The sequence below is a fragment of the Hibiscus syriacus genome, unplaced genomic scaffold (assembly GCF_006381635.1).
Source record: "Hibiscus syriacus cultivar Baekdansim isolate YM2019G1 unplaced genomic scaffold, ASM638163v2 tig00004502_pilon, whole genome shotgun sequence".
Lineage (NCBI taxonomy): Eukaryota > Viridiplantae > Streptophyta > Magnoliopsida > Malvales > Malvaceae > Hibiscus > Hibiscus syriacus.
In genome coordinates this window covers 79,747-101,635 of record NW_024062018.1, presented here as the reverse complement: position 1 = coordinate 101,635, position 21,889 = coordinate 79,747, and the positions used below count along the sequence as shown (strand labels likewise).

The following is a 21,889-nucleotide window of genomic DNA, read 5'->3' as shown; positions in this document are numbered from 1 at the left end:
ATGATCGGATGGATGAATTACAATCTGTCGACCTTTGACATTACATTAATTATACATGATGGAATTTTATGGTAAAATTTTATCAGACTTAGTTCAAGTGAATTTGTTATTTATTGAAGTTTTATGCTTTATCAGACATGGTAATATACAGATTTGGGAGCCCTTTGGCTTTACGTGCTTTCAAAGAATTCTCAACATTTCTTAATAATCAGAACATCAGATACAGAGCAAGACTTGGACAGGAAGTTAGCTCGTCAAACCACATTCAGCGCCCGAGAAACTTCCAAGGCCCTCTTCCTGTCCCTATCCTGCAAGTGCACCATATATAGTTTTCAGTTCAAACTCTTCGTATATTACTCGAGCTCGGATGTGAGTGTGAAGTGTTAATTACATGATCATCTTCATACTGAATGGAAAATTTACCTCCAAAATCCAGCCAAGGCTCGAAGACTCATGTATATCGTCAAAGCAATCCAGAGTCCGATGAATCAATGACTGGAGGAGAGAAAACATAAACATATAATGCTGACAATTGCTACAAGAACCTGTTAAAAAATCAACAAATTCTTCCATCAGTGTCTTTAAAGCAAGTTTTCATGTGTATTTGAATAGAGTTGATAATAGACTTGCCAAGGAGAAGGCAGAATATGCAAAGTCAGATGCTCCAAAGTTGACACCATCAAAAACAAATGCTAATGAATTGATGAGCTGAGTTGCAGCAACAAACTGAACAAAAACCGAGATTTAACGAACATTAGTTCCCGATTCCGGATGATATTTCTGGTTAGAAAAGGAGGAAATTTGTTTATAGTACTTACTGGAATGCCTGTACCACTGAGGCAGAGGACATCGGCATCTTTCGTAAATAGTTTTGCTCCGAAACTCAGTCCTCCACCCAGAACGACAGCAAGTATCAACCCTAGAACCAATCCTAACTGCAATACTCGAGATACGGTGGTTGTCGCCTTCTCATAGTCTTTTTTCGCAAACGAACTTGCGAGTATTGCCTGAAAGTACAAGAAAGTAGTTGGTCCAAAAAGGCAGAAGAGCAGCACGGATGCAGTCAAATTAAAATATAAAAGCAGTTGTTATTACCTGTCCAGCTACTGCCAACCCATCGGCAAGAAGAGAAGTCGCTAACCAAACCTGCAATCATACTTGAAATGCAGCCATGGATGTCGATCCCAGCCTAGCAGCCATCGATGCAGACAGGGTGATACAGAATGTAACAGCCATAACTCGTATTAACAATAGGAGACCTGAATTCATACACATAAACATTAAGGGATGGAAATTTGATAGACTCAAAGTATAAAAATTCTCTGAATCGAGAACAATATTGACGTTTGAGACCTGATAGAAGTGAAATTAAAATTACCGTTCTTCAGAAATCTACCAAAATGTAGATGCCTTAAACTAGGGGGTAAGAGGTCAACTTGGCTCATTAGCTTCCACAAGAGTATTACTGACATTAGGTACCTATAATTTACCATAGACATTAACAGGCAATTGAATATCTATATATGGCATGATAAACCTATTGGTCAACGACGATTCGGATGTAACTTACTGAGATATCACATGAGCAATGGTTGCACCACTGACGCCCAGACGGAAAACGAACATAAATATTGGGTCCAAAATAATGTTTGCTACATCTCCTGCAACTAAGTTCAGGAAGTGAACCCTTTAAAATAGTCAGTAGATGTGTTAAAAGAAGATCGAGATGATATCGGAAACTCTATTGATAGCATATACCGGTGGCGTATAAAGGAGTTTTAGTGTCTTTAAATCCTCGAAAGACGGCTTGCATGGCTAACGAGAGAAGAACGGCAGGAGCACCTAGTGACCTTAATGTCAAGTACTGTTATGCAGGGTTTAGCATGGGCGAGTCCTGCACAAAATCCACAAATCCATTGTCACCAATATTAAGACATTGAACAAAAACAGAGGTTCAAGAGATTGTTCTTGTTGTCTTAATCTGAGTACTTACTGAACCGATTCCCATGAAGTTCAATAGAGGTTTGGCTCCGGAAATCAGAAATATGGCTTGGAGGAGACCGAGGATGCCACCAATAACCAGTGCTGATGAAGCTGATGGGATATGCCTTCTTTCGGGTTCAAATTTATCAACATCAAAACTACTTCCATGTGTTTTCACCCGGTATGGACCGTCATCTAAAGGATCAGAACACCAGAGAATTACTTAAGGTTCACATGTTCAAACTTCTAAATGAAACTGATCAGACCACAGACTGCAATCATATCTTTTCGCGGTATTAGCTCATTGTTTTCTGTATCTACACATGAACCTGTCTCCATGTAATCACTTTCTCGTGCTTCAGAGCTCACTCTTCCGATCGTATCTTCCTCGGCCACAAACGATGTTGTGACACTAACGAGTGGGAATATCGCAACTCTCGACACTTGATTGAACAAGGCAATAGAAACTCCTACAGCAGCGAGTTCCACAGCACCTACATGAACCAGAAGATAAACCGTAAAGAAACGGCAGGCGATTTGGAGACGTAAAGAATGAACAAAATACCTATTTGGCCAATGAATGCAGTGTCAACAAGAGAAGCAATAGGGTCAGCTGTCAAAGCCAGCGCTGTGCTATCTCCGATCCGAGCTCGTCGAGTTTAAAAACATGTCTGATCATATAATTGCAGAATATCACATATTAATCCTTAGTTATATCTGTTAAGAGAAACTTTACAGTTTACATAAGCGAAAGAATTTAAAAGTTTTCAAGTCTTTAACACCATTGTTAATCACTGAAGCAAAACAAAGGACCCAATCAAAAAACAACACTTGTTTCAATAAGTTCGATTATAAACGCATGCAAAGCAAGTTCTGGGAAACCTGCCTGACATCATTGAAAAAATGAAAATGGGAAATCTCATCTTAACACTAGATTGATGTAGTTCATCTTCTCCGGTCATCTTTTTTGTAGGACTGAGTCCCTCAGCCATTCAGCCTCCTGATTCTATCACCTAAAATGTGTTCCTCAACCCACCACCTACTGAGTTAACATTCGGAAGAAACATCTAATGATCGTCAGTGTCACTTAAAACAGGAAAAAAGAGACGTAAAAAGCTTTAACAACTAAGTGTAGAAGGATGCGTTTCTTCTGGTGGAGAAGGAGACACGAGTCTTGGAAAGAATTAGAATACTAGAAATCCTTTAAGTGGCAGTATCGGGTTCAAGAAGAAAGTAACACCCATTTGCATTAGAATCCTCTACAGTGGGCAAGTGTCCCACTGTTTCATGCAGGGAATTAGTGAAAACCCATTATTAAAGAACAAATTATTATTACAAGTGATAAGATCATGTCAAATTATGCTGACACATGCAAGAATCCTTTTCCTTTATGCTCCTTGTTTGTTTCTGGTTTAGTGCGACGTGTTGTGCATTGGAAAGTGAGATAATCGTGAGCATAGAAATAGGTACGAAATAAATGTGTGACAAAAATAGTATAAGTAAAGTGGTAAATTATATCTAATATAACTTCTTACACAATTCTAACTCCATAATAGTATATACTATATCATTTTATTTATTATAACTATTTAATAAATTAATAGTGATATTACATAAATATAAGAACTTTTGTGTTTTTATCTTATATAAAAAAATATATGTACAACAATTTATTAAGTCTCTTAACGTTAAAATTAAGTGAACCGAGATTTACAAAAAAGAATATTTTATTTCAATAATTTATAATAATTAATTATGTTATTAATATTTTTGTAAATTTTACATAATTTTTAAAAAATATAATAAATAAATTTAATCTTTAATATATAAAAATATCCTTAGAGATCTCAAGTTCGAGCAGTTGTGTTTGTAAGATGCGTGGCATTAATTTTCAATTAGACAATTAGTTAAAAATTTATAAACAAATATTATCTTGTAATCACCCAAGATTAATCATATATATATATATATATATATATATTATCAATGTTAGAATATTCAACGACTCAAATATTTATTGAAATTGTACATAATTATTTATGTAAAGGTTAAAAATCATCACTGCCATATGGGCATAGGGGAAGTCTATTCAACTACCATTTAGTGCACGATTAAATTCAATGATAGATGACATCTCTTTCTTTCTAATTTATTTTTTCAAACCAAGATTCCGTAATAGACCAAAACTGACCTTCACTACTTCTTTTACAATCACATTGTCTTCTCCTTATTTTAAAAGATCACGTAATCTTAAAGGCGATCATCTCTATTTTTATTATTTTCTCTTACCCTTTATTCAAATTTTTACAAGGAAATGCAAGAACTGATATCACTTAAAATTTTTAGGATTTTTTTATAACTTACCACGAACTTGATTAATAAATAATCTGAGCTTAAACTATCCACTTTACTTGAAGCACCATATGTTTACTTGACAATACAATAAATCCCAGAGCGTGAAGGAAGTGGAAACCACATAGGGTGCAACAATAATTGGATTAAGAAGTGGAGATTATGAATAGGTTTTATAAAGTTTAATTAGTGTGGATGCATAAAAATTGAGGGTGATGGACGATGAAAGTTCACAACGTGAGATGATGGTAAGAGCCACTACTAATGGAGGGTTTCTCCTCTCATTGGGCAAAAGCTTTAGTAGGTATGATGGGGTCTCATTTATTGTAATGAAAAGATCTTGACTTGGAACATGGTGTGGGAATCGTGATATGTAGTGTTATTCTAATGTGTAGAGCGTCTCATTATATATGATGTAATTAGGTCACTTGATGATAATAATGATAATATCTTTTTATCTATTAAGTGGCCTTAATACTTAAAAGAAGTATTGTTCTCCTTAGACGTTATGGGCTCAAGCAGTTGTGTTTGTGGGTGTGTCATGTGTGTATTGTCAATGGTTAAGAAAGATTCTGAACAGATACTAGGGGTGAGTATTCGATTGAATTGAGTTGAGTCAAAAAAATTTGAGTTATTCGAGTTGACGAGTCTTAATTTATAATTTGAACTTGACTTGAAATTTTTTCGATTCGAGTTGAATTTTCAAGTTTCAATTTAAATTTAATTGTAAATATTTATAATATTATGATATTATTTGATTTCAATTTAAATGGTTTTTTATAACCATATACAATACATATATATATTTATTCATATTTTTTTCAAATGTGATATACATATATCATATAGAGTTAAGGGACTCGACTCAAACTTGGAAATCAATCCACTAATTACTAGAAATTTTGAGTTATTTGAGTTACTATTCGAGTTATTTGAGTTACTATTCGAGTTGTATTTTACAACTTGATTTGAACTTGAATTTTTTTTGAGTCGAGTCAAGTTTACGAAATTACAACTCGAAGTCAATTCAAGTCTTTTCTTTTTCGAGTTGAGTCCAGTTGAAAAAAATTCGATTTTACGAGTCGAATTTCGCTCACCCCTAGACACTACCTTGTAATCACTCCAACTATTACAAAAAAAAATTATATTTGGGTAAAGTACAAGTTTACTCATATTTGTTTCAATTTTATCTAGTTTGATCATCAATTTCAAAAAATGATGTTACATTTACTTATATTATCAATTTACTATATTTTGATTATTGAGTCGTTAAGTCTCGTTATTTTGATAGCGTGAGTCACCTTTGAACTTTAGATAATATATCAAATTGACTCAGAATTCAATCAAAACCCCTTGTCGTCGGTTACTATTTAACATTGTTGCCGTCGATACCACCATCAGTTTTCGTTCTCACTAGTAGTCGGACTCCAAAATTTTCAATCCACCCCTTTTTTACTTCATGAGCGTGAATCATGGGTCTGTTTCATTGAAAAATATTTCGATATAAACTTATATAGATAATTTTTACATCTAGGCAGTTTACAATGAAACATACATCATAATCTCGTTTATGAGAGTAAAAGGGGTGAACTAGAAATTTTAGATTCTAATTGTTACCGACAACGGTGATAAACGATAGTCAATAATAATGATAGATTCTAAAATTTTTAAATATTTTTATATTTTTTAGTTTCGTTTCTCTTAAAATTTTAGGAGTTTGTTCCATTAATATAAAATCATACATACTTCCTCGGAGAAGAGAGGAATATTCAGTTTCTTTTATTCTAATGAAGAATGCATCAAAAGAAAGAAAATGACGATTATTTCCCTTTCCTTGTATTCCTGGAAAAGCAAGTCAACGTAGGTTTAGATTATAAGATATGAAGATGATTTGTAGTGAAAAATATAGAAAAGCAAAAGTGGGATGTAGGTTACGTGGAATTCAAATGTTTGTAAATAATGGCACATGTAGGATTCCACCAACGCCTTGGATTATTAGCGCCGCCATCTAAAACTTGATGCTGCACTTCCACAAATCATTTTTCTAACTCTAAAGTATCAAAATGTGATAATGTATTACTATTAGTGAAATGATTATACATACAAGAGAAAAATGTTTAGGTGTAAAAGTAATTAGATAATTTGTTAAAAAGTACGTAAATGGTATTGTCAACACACTTTTTTCGTCCTATTAGGATTCAAACTCTAAAAAATAGGATAGAATTATGCTAGGATTCAACTCCTAAAAATATGATAGAATTTTGCTATGTTTTAAACTCCTAAAGATAGGATCCACAAGCACTATAAATAGCCAAAACAGTTTTGGCCGAGGAAAAGGGGTTGTCGTTCGAAACTTTCTTTTAGATCTACACAACCCCGAGGCCGTTTGGAAAAAAATACTAGGATATTTAAAACGAGGGAAGGAAAGGCTTTTAAAATCAATTTTTTTGAGGTTTGCGCAGAGATGACGGTCCCTTATGTATTATTTTCATATTTTATTTATTTCTTTTTGATAATTCGTATTATTAAGTATATATATATATTAATTATTTTTCTAATATTATTTTAATATTTTTTAAAGTTATTATATATATATATTTATAACTATTAATTTATTATTATTTTACTATTAACGTATATAAATATATTTCTCTTTGCTACTATTATTATCATTATATGTATATTTTTTATTGTATTTTATTTTTATTTTTACTTTTTAAACATATGCATATATATACATTTAATTATATTTTTATATTTTATACTTCTTATTTTTTTTGTTTCATGTATTTATATTATATACATTATTATTTTTTATTAAATTATTTTTTTTTGTTATAATTATTATATATATATATTATATCATAATGTTTTTTTTGTTTATTCATTCTTACTATATTATAGGGATACATCACACTCATTTATTAACTATGGTCATACCCCTTATCGTCTTTTTCCTTCCCGACAGTTATACTTCACCAAACCTTGACTTTTTTTTTTTTAACTTTTTTGGTGTGATTGCGTTTTTTATTTTACTACTTATTATCATTATTATTATTTTGCACTTAATAATTATATGTTTTATTCCTCTTTTAGTTTTTCATCATTTTTTTATTTTTTTTCCTTCTATTTTCTTTATTTCATTTACTCTTATTTCCTTTTCCTTTAACGCGTTTCTCGACTTTTTAAGGGTACTCTTTCAAATTGATCGGAGGTAAGTAATTTTGGATTATATGTTACCTTTAAATTTTAACTTTCGATTTTCTTAATTAAAAACAACTGGAAATTACGTAGTACCGAAAGGGCGGTTCAAGGGTGCTAATCATTCCTTGACCGTAACCGACTCCCGAATCCGACATATCTTTGGTAAGACGCAGATCAGGTAAGATATAAGGTATCCGATTAACCTATTTATTTTTTTAAATAAATAATCGGTGGTGACTCCAATCACATTTTTCAAGTAGAAGCCCAATTCCGGGGCCCAACCGAAAGACGGTTACGACAGCTTGGCGACTCCGCTGGGGACACAGGTAAGTGAGTCAGGCTAAGGTAATTTCCAGTTGTCTTTTTAACGAAAAGGGTAAGTTTAAATTTTAAGGTAACCTTTCGATCCTTATTGCTTACTTTTGATTATATTTTTTTCGAGTAAATAGTTGTACTAACCATTTTCTCAATGATTTCAGCCCTTAAAGTCTTTTTTCATCTAAAGCTCTAAACCTGAGCTCTGAACCCATTTTAAATGGGGGTGAAAGCGACGCATTCGTGTGAATTTATTCACCGCATATGCCTAGCAAGTAGCATTCGGGATTCATATACCTTATGTCTTCGTGTGAATTTATTCTCCGCATAGACATAAGGGAATGTGTCCTCTCGAGTTTAACTTAGTCCACACAAGCTTGTAATAGGCTTAGGACTAAGGGTCTGGCAAGCCCAAGGGGCACCGGCAATGAGAACTCGGGTACCATTTTTTTAGAACCTAAACCGGGAGACGATGGAGAATTAGAGCCCACCCCAAAACCTCATTCCAAACCTTAGGCTGCTTTGATTTTATTTCATGCCTTACTTTCTGTTCAAAGCATGCGAACTAGACAAATATGCGGTTAGGATTTGTTTGAGATTAGCATGCGGGATAGAGATCATGTCCGGGTAGGAATAATAAGCATGTGGGGTAGATATCATGTGGGGTAGGACTTTCATTTTTATGATCTTTTTTATTATTTTTTTCACCTCACTAACTCTTTTCATCTTTCTTTTATTTTATTTTATTTTATTTTCATCACTTGCATCATAAAAGAGGTCATTGATCCACTAAAACATGTTTGTTAAAACTCGAATAATCTGAATCCATGGACAAAGGTGTTGTAATACAAGAGATTAAAAACCCCGAGGTACGACTATGGTCCGAGAAGACTCAGAAGAAAAATGGAGATAGTCTTCAAGGAAGCTATGTGTCAGAGCTAGTTAGCTACGCCTCTATCAGTTTAAAACAGAATAATGTGCAAGAACTTCGAGACATATGAGATAGTTGGAAGAATGATCGGAAACAGAAGTTCAATCAGCGGTATGGTGACATTGCACTTTTGCTTCATGTTAAGACCAATGAGCCCTTAATCAGAGTCTTGGTTCAATTTTGGAACCTGGGATACAGTTGCTTCACTTTTAACCAGGAGGACATGGTACCTACCATCGAGGAGTATACTATACTATTGCACTGTGAAAGCATTAAACTGGAGCGAGCCTACATCAAACACATCAAGAGTCAGCCTTACAAGAACGGACTGGCTAAGATTGCAGGAGTTGATGAAAAATGGGTGACTGACCGACTCCGAAACAAAGGTAACGGGCAAGACTATAGACCTTTTTGCACTAGGTCTGTATGGCTTGATCATCTTTCCGAAGGTTTTAGGATGCATTGACGCAGCCGTGGTGGAACTGTTTGAGCAACTTCCGAAACGAGTCAACCCATCATTGACCATCTCAGCCGAGACCTTTTGGTCTCTCAACCATTGTCGAAGAGCTGGCGGAGGTAGATTCATTGGATGTGTTCAGTTCCTTCAAGTCTGGATTCACATCCACTTCTAGAAGACTAATGGGGTTGCCTACTGTAGATTTAACACTACGTATTCACCTTTGAGAGAGTTCATCACCATGACAGGATATGAAGGCGCTTCAAAAGAGAAATGGATGAAAGTCTTCACTTATCTACAGGACCGGGATATTACCTGGAGAGCCCCCTGGTTGTTCCTCAGTGATGTTCTTTTCAAGTGTGGGAATTCTGACACTATGACCCTATTTGGACTTTGAGGTGCAGTTGGGTATGCTCTGTTGTTGGCACTTAGACAGTATGGGGCACATCAGTTTGTCCCAGCAACATATGGATTATCTATATCAGAGTTTATGTATCACGGTGACAATTATAAGAAGATGATCAAAGAAGCAGTCGAGTCATGGAAGAAAGTATCTCGGATGGATGTCTAGAAGATTTAGTCTGAACATACCTTTTATTGTTTTTATGTCTCTTACAAGATAAAACATTTTTGTCTGAATAAGGATTATTTATGATAATGGACACTTTTCTGGATCAATGCCTCGAACATTTCATGCATTCTTGCATTTTGCATTTTTGCCTTTTTGCATTTTCATCTACATTTTAAGCATTTTCACAAACATGAAATTAAGTCGTGAAGGGCTCGATGAAGCGAATTTAACCACATGGAAGCAAGATTGTAATAGTAGGAGCCTGATCAGCTGATTGTAGGACAAAGCTTGCCAGGATGATCTAAGAAAAGAATCCCCATATCCTAAGGACCACGATGTTGAAGCTGCTAGCTGTTACCACGTAAGAAGCCCCAAACATTCCTCTGAAACCTGTAAGGCGCTTGCCGAAGAAGGGGGCATGGCATATACCATTTGCACTTAGAGGATTGTTTTGTTTGAACACGTCTTTGATCTTTCGCTTAATCTGTTAAATGATTGAATTTATGCTACTTTCTAAGGTAGAGCAATTGAACAAATTTTAATCTTTAGTTCTTCGAATATTAAATGAATTAAGGATTCTTTTAATTATTCAAGAATTATAGATTTTTGACATATGACAAGATTAAACCTTTCTTATCCTGTCTCAAACCCCCAAAATGAAATACCTTGATCAAAAAGACCAAATTTTGACATTACCTCCCTTTGAAATTCTTGAACATTGCCTTTACCTTTATGATACACCCATACCTTTCTTTGAGTCAATAAGATCACACCGCTGTCTTTTTAGACTCAAAGTTAACCTTTTTTTTTACCATTAAAACCCAAGACATTGAGTTGTTCATTTGAACAGGAGTATTCTTCTAAATTGGGGATACCTCTTTTGTGAGTAGAATTAATCCTGCAAATCTATCCCCTTGGGGATACCTCTTTTGTGAGGACTTCCATGTATGAAATGATGAACGGCTTTCTTTCTTTATCCCTTCACAACAGGAGAAAAAATATATCCATTGTGTCCCCTTTTGAGCCTATAGCATTTTTCTTCTGATTCAACCCAAACCAAAGATCACCCTCCACACTGGGGGGCAATATAGAAGAAATCTGCTCACATGAGTGAAGACATCAATCCAAAGGAGATACCACGAGGTGGACCAAATGACAAGTGCAAAGATCCAATCAAGAAGAAAAAAGAAAAGAAGCAAAAAGAAAAAAACAAAGAAAAACAAAGAAAAAAGAGAAACACGAACAAAAGGAAAAAAGAAAAAAAAACAAGAATAAAAAAGAAAGAGGAACAAAAAGCACATGCAAATATTCCCTAAAGACAAATGACACATCAATCTTCAAACTATGAGATTGATCAAGCACAATCATTCTTGAATCTCTGAATCACTTCACTCGAAGATCATGGAACATCCAGAGAAAATCCAGAGAAACACATATGAGCAGATCCAAATTGAGCAAGACAGGATTGAAGGCATCAGAATGAATTGATCCTTGGTTCAACACCCTGAAACACTTGTTTGGGCCTATTTATCCTTTTCTTTCATAACCATGAACTTTGGCCTACATTACGTGCCTTAAAAGTCCCTTCTAATCATATATGGATTTTTAAACAGAAGAGACTATCTTCAGATTTCATCCCACCCATCAGGATTAATCTTTGTTTGCAAAAAACAATGTAATTAATGCATAGTAAAGAAAAATAACAAAGGGGGGTTCAAGACGTACATCCTTAATAGCGTCTTGAAACCAAAGGAGGGTTCGAGTTGAAAACCTGAAAAGGCGTCTCGAATATAAAAATTGTGCAACTGAGGCGATCACACAAATTCCTTGATAAGGCATCGCACAATCCGAGTGTGACCACGAATACTGGGAGTCGAAGAACACTTCCAGTAGAGGAGCATGCATACTATCCCATCAAACCTTTGAGCATCAAATGCCAAACCTTTGAGCATCAAATGCCAAACCTTTGACCAAACACAATAACCTGAGACTTTTTATCCTTTCCTTACTTGACTATCTCCCAAAGATAGCTTGGATCTTGGCAGTTGTCAAATAACTATAATTTATTGAAGGATTAACATTATAATTAATTCTTTGATATCCGATGAACTCTAGTTTTATGATTCGTCTCAATTGTAAAACCGTGATAGGGGCAATATTTTTAAAACTTGAGATTAAACATTTTTTGAAACTCTTTTAATTGATATTTTCATGACTTTGAAAATAAAAGAGAAAGAAAAACATTTTTTTTTCAAACAATACATTCTCTCTAGAGTGGATCTTGGTAATTGACATGTGACTCTCAAACACAAAGCTCATGCTTAGAATCAATGATGAAGCAAGAAATGAGGAACATTTGGGGTATCTTTGAAGATTCAACATCAAATATTGGGGCATTTTTGGATATTGAGGCATCTTTGGGGATTCAACATCCTAATGCGAATTATCAGACCTTTTTCAGGAGATAAAATATAACCAATTAATGTTACATGCATCTTATGCATACATTTTAGAGCGTCATATCTATCATTTTCTTTCCACGTACATAATTTTTACAGCTTTAGAGTCAAGTTCGACTTCAAGACGAAGGATACTCGATTCAAAAGCACCTTTACAGATTGATGTCGGTTGCTTAGCTCAGCAGCAAGAAGCTACACTTCAACCAACTCGACAGATAGAAAGATCGACATTCATTTTCATATTCGACATTTCCAATATAAATTCTGTCTCGCTTGAGACAGTCTCATTTAATGCAGATGATTATCTCACTTGAGATTGCTTTTTTAAAACAGACTTTGTCTCACTTGGGACTGTTTTACTCGAAAGAAGATTTATTTCACTCATGATTGTTTTTCTTAAAACAAGATTTGTCTCGCTTGAGACCGTTTTCACTAGAAGAGTTTTGTCTCTCTTGAGACAGTTTCCCTTGAAACAAATTTTGTCTCTCTTGAGACAGTTTCTCTTGAAACAAATTTCGTCTATCTTGAGACAGTTTCCCTTGAAATAAATTTTGTCTCTCTTGAGACAGTTTCCCTTGAAACAAAATATTTGAATATGTTTTCTTTGAAACAAATTTCGTCTCCCTTGAGACAGTTTCTTTTGGAACTAAGTTTTGTCTCTCTTGAGACAGTTTCTCTTGAAACAATTTCGTCTATCTTGAGACAGTTTCCCTTGAAACAAAATCTTTGAATTTATTTCCCCTAAAACAAATTTTGTCTCCCTTGAGACAATTACTCTTGAAACACAAAATCTTCAAATTTATTTCCCTTAAAACATAATTTTGTTTCCCTTGAGACCGTTTCTCATGAAACAACAGATATCTTTGAGATCGTTTCCCTTGAAACGAATTCTATCTCTTTCAAGACAACTTCTTTTGAAGCATCATCTGAACCGTTACACTCAGCTCAGGCACATACTTGAGATGGTCGAGAAGCATTTCTCAAATCAAAAATAGAATGTGCACATCAAATTTGAACATTTGAAGAATTCAAGATCAGGGATCAAAATTTGAAGATTCAAGAATCAAGATTCCAGACAGGCAACTAGAGATCGAGATTTCTCTCCAGAGCCCCAAGATAACATATGTTGCATATGCATTTTAGGCACACCTAAGAGCATTGCATCCATAGCATCACATATATGCATAACTTTTTCAGGTTTTAGCTAGAGTCAATTTCAACTTCGCGGCGAATGATATTGAACTCAAAGCGACACAATTTGCTCGAGAGTGGATTTCAACTTCACGACGAAGGGTATCTAGCTCGAAGCCAAACTTCACAATAAAGGGGTATCCACGGTTTCAACTTCACGGCGAAGGGAATTGTGTCCACCCGCAACATACAATACTTGGATTTCAACTTCACGACGAAGGATATTCAAGTCAAGGCTCAACTTCACAACGAAGGGGCCATCTGCGATTTCAACTCCACGACGGAGGATATCGTGGCACTCGAGACAACACAAGTTCAACTTCACAACGAAGGGACGACTGGTTGTCAACAAACAACTTCTCAATTTCAGAGCCAATTTCAACTTCACAACGAAGAATATTGGATTCCAGACAACGCAAGTTCAACTTCACGGCGAAGGGACCGCTGCCTGTCAACAACAACTTCTCAATTTCAGAGCCAATTTCAACTTCACAACGAAGGATATTGGACTCCAGACAACGCAAGTTCAACTTCACGACGAAGGGACCGCTGCTTGTCAACAACAACTTCTTAATTTCAGAGCCAATTTCAACTTCACAACAAAGGATATTGGACTTCAGACAACGCAAGTTCAACTTCATGACGAAGGGACCGCTGCTTGTCAACAACAACTTCCCAATCTCAGAGCCAATTTCAACTTCACAACGAAGGATATTGGACTCCATACAATGCAAGTTCAACTTCACGACGAAGGGACCGCTGCTTGTCAACAACAACTTCCCAATCTCAGAGCCAATTTCAATTTCACAACGAAGGATATTGGATTCCAGACAACGCAAGTTCAACTTCACGACGAAGGGACCGCTGCTTGTCAACAAAATTTCATTCAGATTCAATTTCAACTTCACAACGAAGGATATTGGACTCGAGACAACACAAGTTCAACTTCACAACGAAGGGACGACTGGTTGTCAACAAACAATTTCCCGGTTCCAGAGCCAATTTCAACTTCACGACGGAGGATATTAGACTTGGAACAATGCTACTTACTTGGATTTAAACTTCACGACGAAGGATATCCAACTCAAAGAAGGATTATTGTCGAGTTCGACTCCATTCAACTCGATAACACATCAATCGCACTACTTTCCGGTTACAGTCGAGGTTTTCAAGTCGAGAAGAGGACCTGGGTTAGCCGTGCCTTAGTGACAAGCAACCATTTTCAAACAGCATAGCTTAAGTCAAGCAAAAGCTATCTGTCAATGAAGATTTCTGAGTTCGATTCCGATCCAAGGTCTTTAAACCGAGAAGAAGACCGAAGGGTAACGGGAAGCCACGTGCTGATTCAAATTCCGAACTACGGCTTTAATTTCATATCATTTCAAGATGAACTCGACTTCACGACGGAGGAGTCATCCGTAACTCAATTCGACAGGGAGTTATTGAAACATCATAGTCAATTTTCAACTCCACCGAACGAAAAGTGTGTCTTTCAATCTTTGCCCTATCCCCGTTACACGACTATGGGCAAAGAGGGGCAGCTGTCAACACACTTTTTTCGTCCTACTAGGATTCAAACTCTAAAAAATAGGATAGAATTATGCTAGGATTCAACTCCTAAAAATATGATAGAATTTTGCTATGTTTTAAACTCCTAAAGATAGGATCCACAAGCACTATAAATAGCCATTGTAGCTCACTATTGTAACACACGATGGGCATACGAAATTACCAGAAAAAAATACGAGCAAATAGATTGTTTTGAAGCTATTGTAAACAATTCAGGAGCAATAAAAGGTGAAAGCTTTTACCTTTCGCATTCTTTTCTTCACTTGCATGTGTTGTTATTCGTCTTTGTGCTTGAAAAAAAAAAAACAGTTTTGGCCGAGGAAAAGGGGTTGTCGTTCGAAACTTTTCTTTTAGATCTACACAACCCCGAGGCCGTTTTGGAAAAAATACTAGGATATTTAAAACGAGGGAAGGAAAGGCTTTTAAAAATCAATTTTTTTTGAGGTTTGCCGCAGATGAACGGTCCCTTATGTATTATTTTCATATTTTTATTTATTTCTTTTTGATAATTCGTATTATTAAGTATATATATATATATTATATTTTATTCTAATATTATTTTAATGTTTTTAAAGTTATTATATATATATTTATAACTATTATATTTATTATTATTTTACTATTAACGTATATAAATATATTTTTCTCTTTTGCTACTATTATTATCATTATATGTATATTTTTTATTTTATTTTATTTTTATTTTTACTTTTTTTAAACATATGCATATATATACATTTAATTATATTTTTATATTTATACTTCTTTATTTTTTTTGTTTTCATGTATTTATATTATATTACATTATTATTTTACTTTATTAAATTATTTTTTTTGTTATAATATATATTATATATATATATATTATATCATAATGTTTTTTTTGTTTATTCATTCTTACTATATTATAGGGATACATCACACTCATTTATTAACTACGGTCCCACCCCTTATCGTCTTTTTCCTTCCCGACAGTTATACTTCACCAAACCTTGACTTTTTTTTTTTACTTTTTTGGTGTGATTGCGTTTTTTATTTTACTAGTTATTATCATTATTATTATTTTGCACTTAATAATTATATGTTTTTATTCCTCTTTTAGTTTTTCATCATTTTTTTTATTTTTTTTCCTTCTATTTTCTTTATTTCATTTACTATTATTTCCTTTTCCTTTAACGCGTTTCTCGACTTTTTAAGGGTACTCTTTCAAATTGATCGGAGGTAAGTAGTTTTGGATCATATGTTACCTTTAAATTTTAACTTTCGATTTTCTTAATTAAAAACAACTGGAAATTACGTAGTACCGAAAGGGCGGTTCAAGGGTGCTAATCCTTCATTGACCGTAACCGACTCCCGAATCCGACATATCTTTGGTAAGACGCAGATCAGGTAAGATATAAGGTATCCGATTAACCTATTTATTTTTTTAAATAAATAATCGGTGGCGACTCCAATCACATTTTTTAAGTCGAAGCCCAATTCCGGGGCCCAACCGAAAGACGGTTACGACAAGTATAAATTGCTATTTCTTTTAATTATACTTAATTTTTTAATAATTTGATACAATTTGTAAATTATTTAGATTCTTCTTTATTTATAAATTGAAAAATATTTTAATATAAACATGTTTGATCTTACATCCTTCTGTATAAATAGTACCCACGAATATCGATTTATACGCCAATCATCGAGAAACTAGGCAGTCGGAACTCAAAACTGTCGCAGCGCTTCACATAATCATAAAACTCATAATTCACATTCAAAACAATGTTGTCAAGTCAATTAATCTTCCATATAAATGCAAAATTTGTGGTAAAGATCTATTGCTTTGCTCTATTTTATGGACCTCGAACTCAAATGTATATTCATTTTTCCGACCCCCTCTAAACCCTGACATAAAAGATTATTTCTGAAAGGTAAATAATCAAAGACAAACCTGCTTTCGATGTGAAGAAGAAACTGTGATCTGCGAAGTTAGGTGAGATATTCTTCTAGCCAGTGTATTTGCAAATTTTATGACAACTTCAACTTGCCTTACCACAAGCCCAGAGCCTTCCACCAGATGCCTCCAACTCCGAGCCAGATAATAAGATTCACAACCGATATCAGGAAACCATAACCCCACCATTTGGCTAGTGACACATAGCCAGCCCCATAGAAAACGGGTGCAGATCCGATGTCGTAATGAGTGATGCCACCCATAAGGTTGGAGAGGAATGATAGAACAAGAGCTCCCAAATACGATGGAGTGCCCAAAGCACTAGCCACGGACAAGAAGGCTGTAAACATTGCACCTATATGAGCAGCTCCACTGGCAAAGAAGTAATGGGAGTAGAAATAGAGAATAACCAGAATGCCAAATGACATTTGTCATGAAAGACCCATCCCACCAACAACCTATAAAAAAGAGCAGAACATAGACATTAAAGGCAATGCCAAACATCAGAGTTTTATTTTTCATCAGACCCATGCCACTTGTCGTTTAAAAAAATGGTCCCTAGTGTGATTGCCAAAACAGAAACATTGGATTATGCAGTGTCAAAATAATGCTTTAACTAAATGCAAAAGGAACATCCTAGGGCATTGTTTAATAAGACATATCATAGTATGACAAAATATCAATAGAACATGCCAACAAAACTAGAAAGAGCCTGAAGAACAAACTAAACTATATAGATATACTACAATGTAAAGCACAAGTATTTTGACATTTTGCATTATTTTAAGAGAAAGATATAAATTGCCAAGTATATTTCAGCAAAAAGTGAAGCACTGGATGTAGATTACTGTGGTGGTACTTAGGTGATACTGTATGAAGTCATAGTAACCGGCACATGGCAGAAAGAAAATACGCTAAGAGTAAAAGGAAAACAGGACAAACCTTGACAACAGTTTGACTAAACCATGCGATGAGACCATATTTGTTTAAATATCCAGCCATAGCAATGAGTGCAGCAAACCATGTAAGTGTATCCCATGCAACTGACTCAGCAAGACACTCCTTCCGTGTGACTACTCCAGTCACAAGTAGGATAGATAACCCAGGAATGGAAGCAGTAACAGCATCCACATTTAACATCCCTCCAAAAATCCAGAATCCCACCTAATGCAGCAGAGGAAGGTATGAGAAAACTCATTGGACAATACAAGCTCAGTAAAGAGTTTCATCAAATGAGAGCACACAGTAATACAACCATAAATAGCATTAAAATTCTATTAATCAGTTGAGAGCAATCAAGATATTGCTGAAGAATATAAAGTTGAATGAAATACAGAAAAGCCCAGTAGATTTCAGTAGTTCCTGTACTGCTATACCAAGATCAAGGATTCAAATAAATAACGAGGTACCTACAGATTCTATCACAGGCACAATTCGTTTCCAGCTAATGAAATTGCAGCACTGCTTTCTGCAATGCAATCACAGCCTTGATATCACGAGGTTTGAATCCAGCTACATAACACTTAAAATATTACATTTTATATGAAAACCTTTGAGGCCTATATGCCGGACAATTAAAATGACAAATGGAAAACCTGACAGATTGCAGGATTTCCTCAAAATCCTACATATAGCTAACAATCTTCAGAAGTATTCCATATAAATTAACCAACGTGTGCTGGGTAAGATCATAGAAAAGCATGATAACAGTCTAGATTTTCAGAAGATTATGAGACCATTGTTAAGCAACTGCTATCAGGCTTATTTTATTTGATATTCATTAACAAAGTAAAAATGGCACGACAATTCTATATTTGTCCAAATTACTTGTTATGAAGTATCTTAGAAGCAAGATTGTGAGAGAGACTGTACTTTTCATGCACATCCACAACCTAATCTGATTATTAGACTAAGGTATCTATCAAACCTCTTACTCAAAAAACAGATTAATTTCAAAAGTTCACTTCCAAAATCACATTGAGTGGCAAGGCATCCATGTGCATCTTCCACCAAATCAATCATCAAAAAGTGATTACGAAGGAACCTTGAGCCCAGTGGAGCATAATAAGTAATCAACACCTCCAGGAGATTAAAGCAAAACCAAAATTCCAAAATAAGCTTCCAAGTGAAACACCAAAAACTCTCCACATTTTTATAATCTCTGGATCAGCATTGTTAAAAGAAATTTAATACAAAAAAATAAGATAGTAACCAAGAAAAAGTCTCCAGATCAAACATAGGCTACATTCCAACTCCAGTTAATTTTTATACCTTGTCAGTCCATTAAGATTGTAAGAAGTATTTTTATAACTGTAACAACCATGTCTTGAACTTTTGGTGGATACCAGAGTAACATAACAGAAATTGATGTAACAACTTGATTAATTGCTAATACTAAAAGCACAGAAAAAAATATATAACCACATGAACAGATTGAACATCGAAAATCCAGTTTCAGATTGGGCATTAAGACGTGCTAGAAAAATGTACACCTATAAACCACAATAATAACTTCTACATAAAGAGTAAGACCCTTTTCTCCGGTCTACTTTCAAACCTCTAGGTGCAGAGTCTCTATTACATATTCAGATTATCAAAACCCAAAAAACTAATGCAAACTGTACATTTCCCCCCCAAATCCAAATTTATATAGTATCTCTTTCCTTCTGCACAAAAAGTAATCTAGCCAAATACTTTCTAAGTGTAACTCTGCAAGGAAATACAAAGTAGAAAGCAACTAAGACATGTACCAGTTCCATTAGGTCAAGCTCTAAAACTATCTGTATAATTCAACAAAACAAGTACCACTATCAATGCCTAAAACTCAACATCTACATCGATAATTAAAGTAGATTAACTACTTTAAATGATGGCACAAAATTAGCGTCTCTCCAACTAAAATGTGGCTACAGCCGTGATCACGCGCCAGTATGGTCCCCTACAATTATTTTTCTAGTGCGACATTTCAACTTGATTGATTGTGGACAAAACATACTACCCAAGTTATATAAGCATTAGACATAACAAAACATAATAACCATATTCATAATTAATCAAAGGGTAAAAAAAAGTTAATAGAGTAATAATATTATACCGTTAGAAACAGAGTCACACTGAGAGCAATTCATAAGATAGGTCTTCTACGAAAGCTGTTCTCAACCTGGCGTTAGGGACAGCTTACTACCCTATCTCCCTTTATCCCATTATATATGAAAATAGGGTCAGCTAATTTTTAGAAACAGAGTCAGCCATAATAATCTCATTCTTGGTCATCGGTCCCATTTTCTCCAGCTTCTCCTTGGCAAGTCTTGGGGCGTCGGGACTAGTCTTCACCGTTGGTGGATAAATAACATACAAAATCAATGGCACAACAAGCAACGAAACTAAACCCGGCACGATTGCCGCCTTAGCCCAATCCGTCCATCCAATCTGCTGTTTAATGGTATTGAAAGCTAAATTAGCACTTAATGGATTCGCCGCCATTGCTGTTAAAAACATGGAAGAAGAAATAACAGAAGTCTGGAAACATGTCAGCATTAACCAGGATCCTAATCTATTTTCCGTTCCGTCGCCCACGTTGCTTCCAAACGCTACGCAGAGAGATTTGACTAAAGGGAGGAAAATTCCACCTGCGCGTGCGGATACGGACGGAATTGTTGGCGCTAATAAAGCTTCGCTGAAGACTAAGCTGTAGCCTAAACCTAAAGAGGAAGATCCGAATAGGGAAACGAATTGGTAAGCTATTCTGTTACCAAGTCCAGTCTTGATGAAACCACGAGCGAAGAAGAAGGCGAGAGCAATGAGCCAAGGAATGGGATCGCCAAAAGCGGAGAAGGCAGCAGAGAAGGTTAGGGTTTTGGTTAGGACGGAAGCGCCGAGTCCTAGTAATGCCACTGCTCCGAGTGGCAATGGTTGAGTGTTAGCATGTTAGATCAGCTACTGCTCGATGTACATTAGCAGTGCAGTTCGAAGCTTACTGAAACTGAAGCGGTTATGATAGTTAAGGTTGTTAACAAGTTAGTTTTTGATTAGTTGTTTAGTTAAGGTGGTTTTAGTAGCTGCTAAGTACAACAGTATATAAAGAGCATTGATCTTGTACTTGAGATTCATTCACTTTCAATAAAATCAGTCTATATTTAATTGTTTACCATACTTCTATGATGGTATCAATCACCATTAATCTTGGGATCGTGTCTTCTTGCTTCCGCCTGTGATCTTTATCTTGTTGAAGTGATGTCTGGTCATGGAGTTCAATTCCAATTCTCTTCGAGGATTCACTAACAAGAAGGTCGACGTGGTTCTTGATGAAACCAACTTCTTGTTATGGAGGCAGCAGATCTTGCTCACAGTCAGGAGCCATCGATTGAAGCGGCTGTTAACTGGAGGTATTTCCCCTCCGCCTATGACAACCCTTGATGCAAACGGTGAGGCTCAAGCGAATGAAGCATATGAAGATTTCATCGCTCAAGACAGCGCTCTAGCATCTTGGCTACTGTCTACGGTGAGTACGCACCTCCTACCACAGTTCGTGGGCGCTGAAACTGCTGATGCAGTTTGGGAAACTGTCCTCAAGTTCTTTGCAAACCGTTCAACCGTGTCAGTCATGAGCTTACACTATAAGCTTCAATCTATAAGAAAAGGGAATGACAACATGCGAGTGTATCTAACACGCATTAAAGAGGTTTGCGATGCTCTTGCTTCCTGTGGGAGTGATGTTCCTCCAGTTGAACAAATAGTAACCATTCTTCGAGGTCTTCCCAGGGAGTATCAACCATTTATAACTGTCGTCTCAACAATGAAATATGCACTATCCGTAGACAACCTTCATGCAATGTTATTGGATGCTGAAGTTTAACTTGCTGGTTTTGACGAACAGCAAGACAAATTGACCATGAGTGCAAACTATGCACGGGGTGAG

General features: G+C 35.4%; 2 protein-coding genes and 1 pseudogene across 2 annotated transcripts; all 3 read right to left on the bottom strand.

Annotated features, from left to right (window-relative positions):
* Positions 1-166: 166 nt before the first annotated feature.
* Positions 167-2,662, bottom strand: LOC120194849 (annotated as a pseudogene).
* A 14,299-nt stretch (positions 2,663-16,961) lies between these two features.
* LOC120194901 (dicarboxylate transporter 1, chloroplastic-like) lies at positions 16,962-17,419 on the bottom strand. The gene has a single exon (XM_039197077.1). It carries the CDS (start codon positions 17,397-17,399, stop codon positions 17,067-17,069), a length of 333 nt encoding a protein of 110 aa, XP_039053008.1. The 5' UTR covers positions 17,400-17,419; the 3' UTR covers positions 16,962-17,066.
* Positions 17,420-20,196: 2,777 nt separating this feature from the next.
* On the bottom strand, positions 20,197-20,898 carry LOC120194751 (dicarboxylate transporter 1, chloroplastic-like; the record flags this gene model as incomplete). Its single annotated transcript, XM_039196965.1, has 1 exon — positions 20,197-20,898. A coding segment is annotated over one exon (702 nt), but the record flags the coding sequence as incomplete, so codon positions are not given.
* Between the last annotated feature and the right edge of the window lie 991 nt (positions 20,899-21,889).

Excerpts from the sequence above, each read along its gene's own strand:
- LOC120194901 (XM_039197077.1), bottom strand. The coding sequence starts at position 17,399 with ATGTCATTTGGCATTCTGGTTATTCTCTATTTCTACTCCCATTACTTC.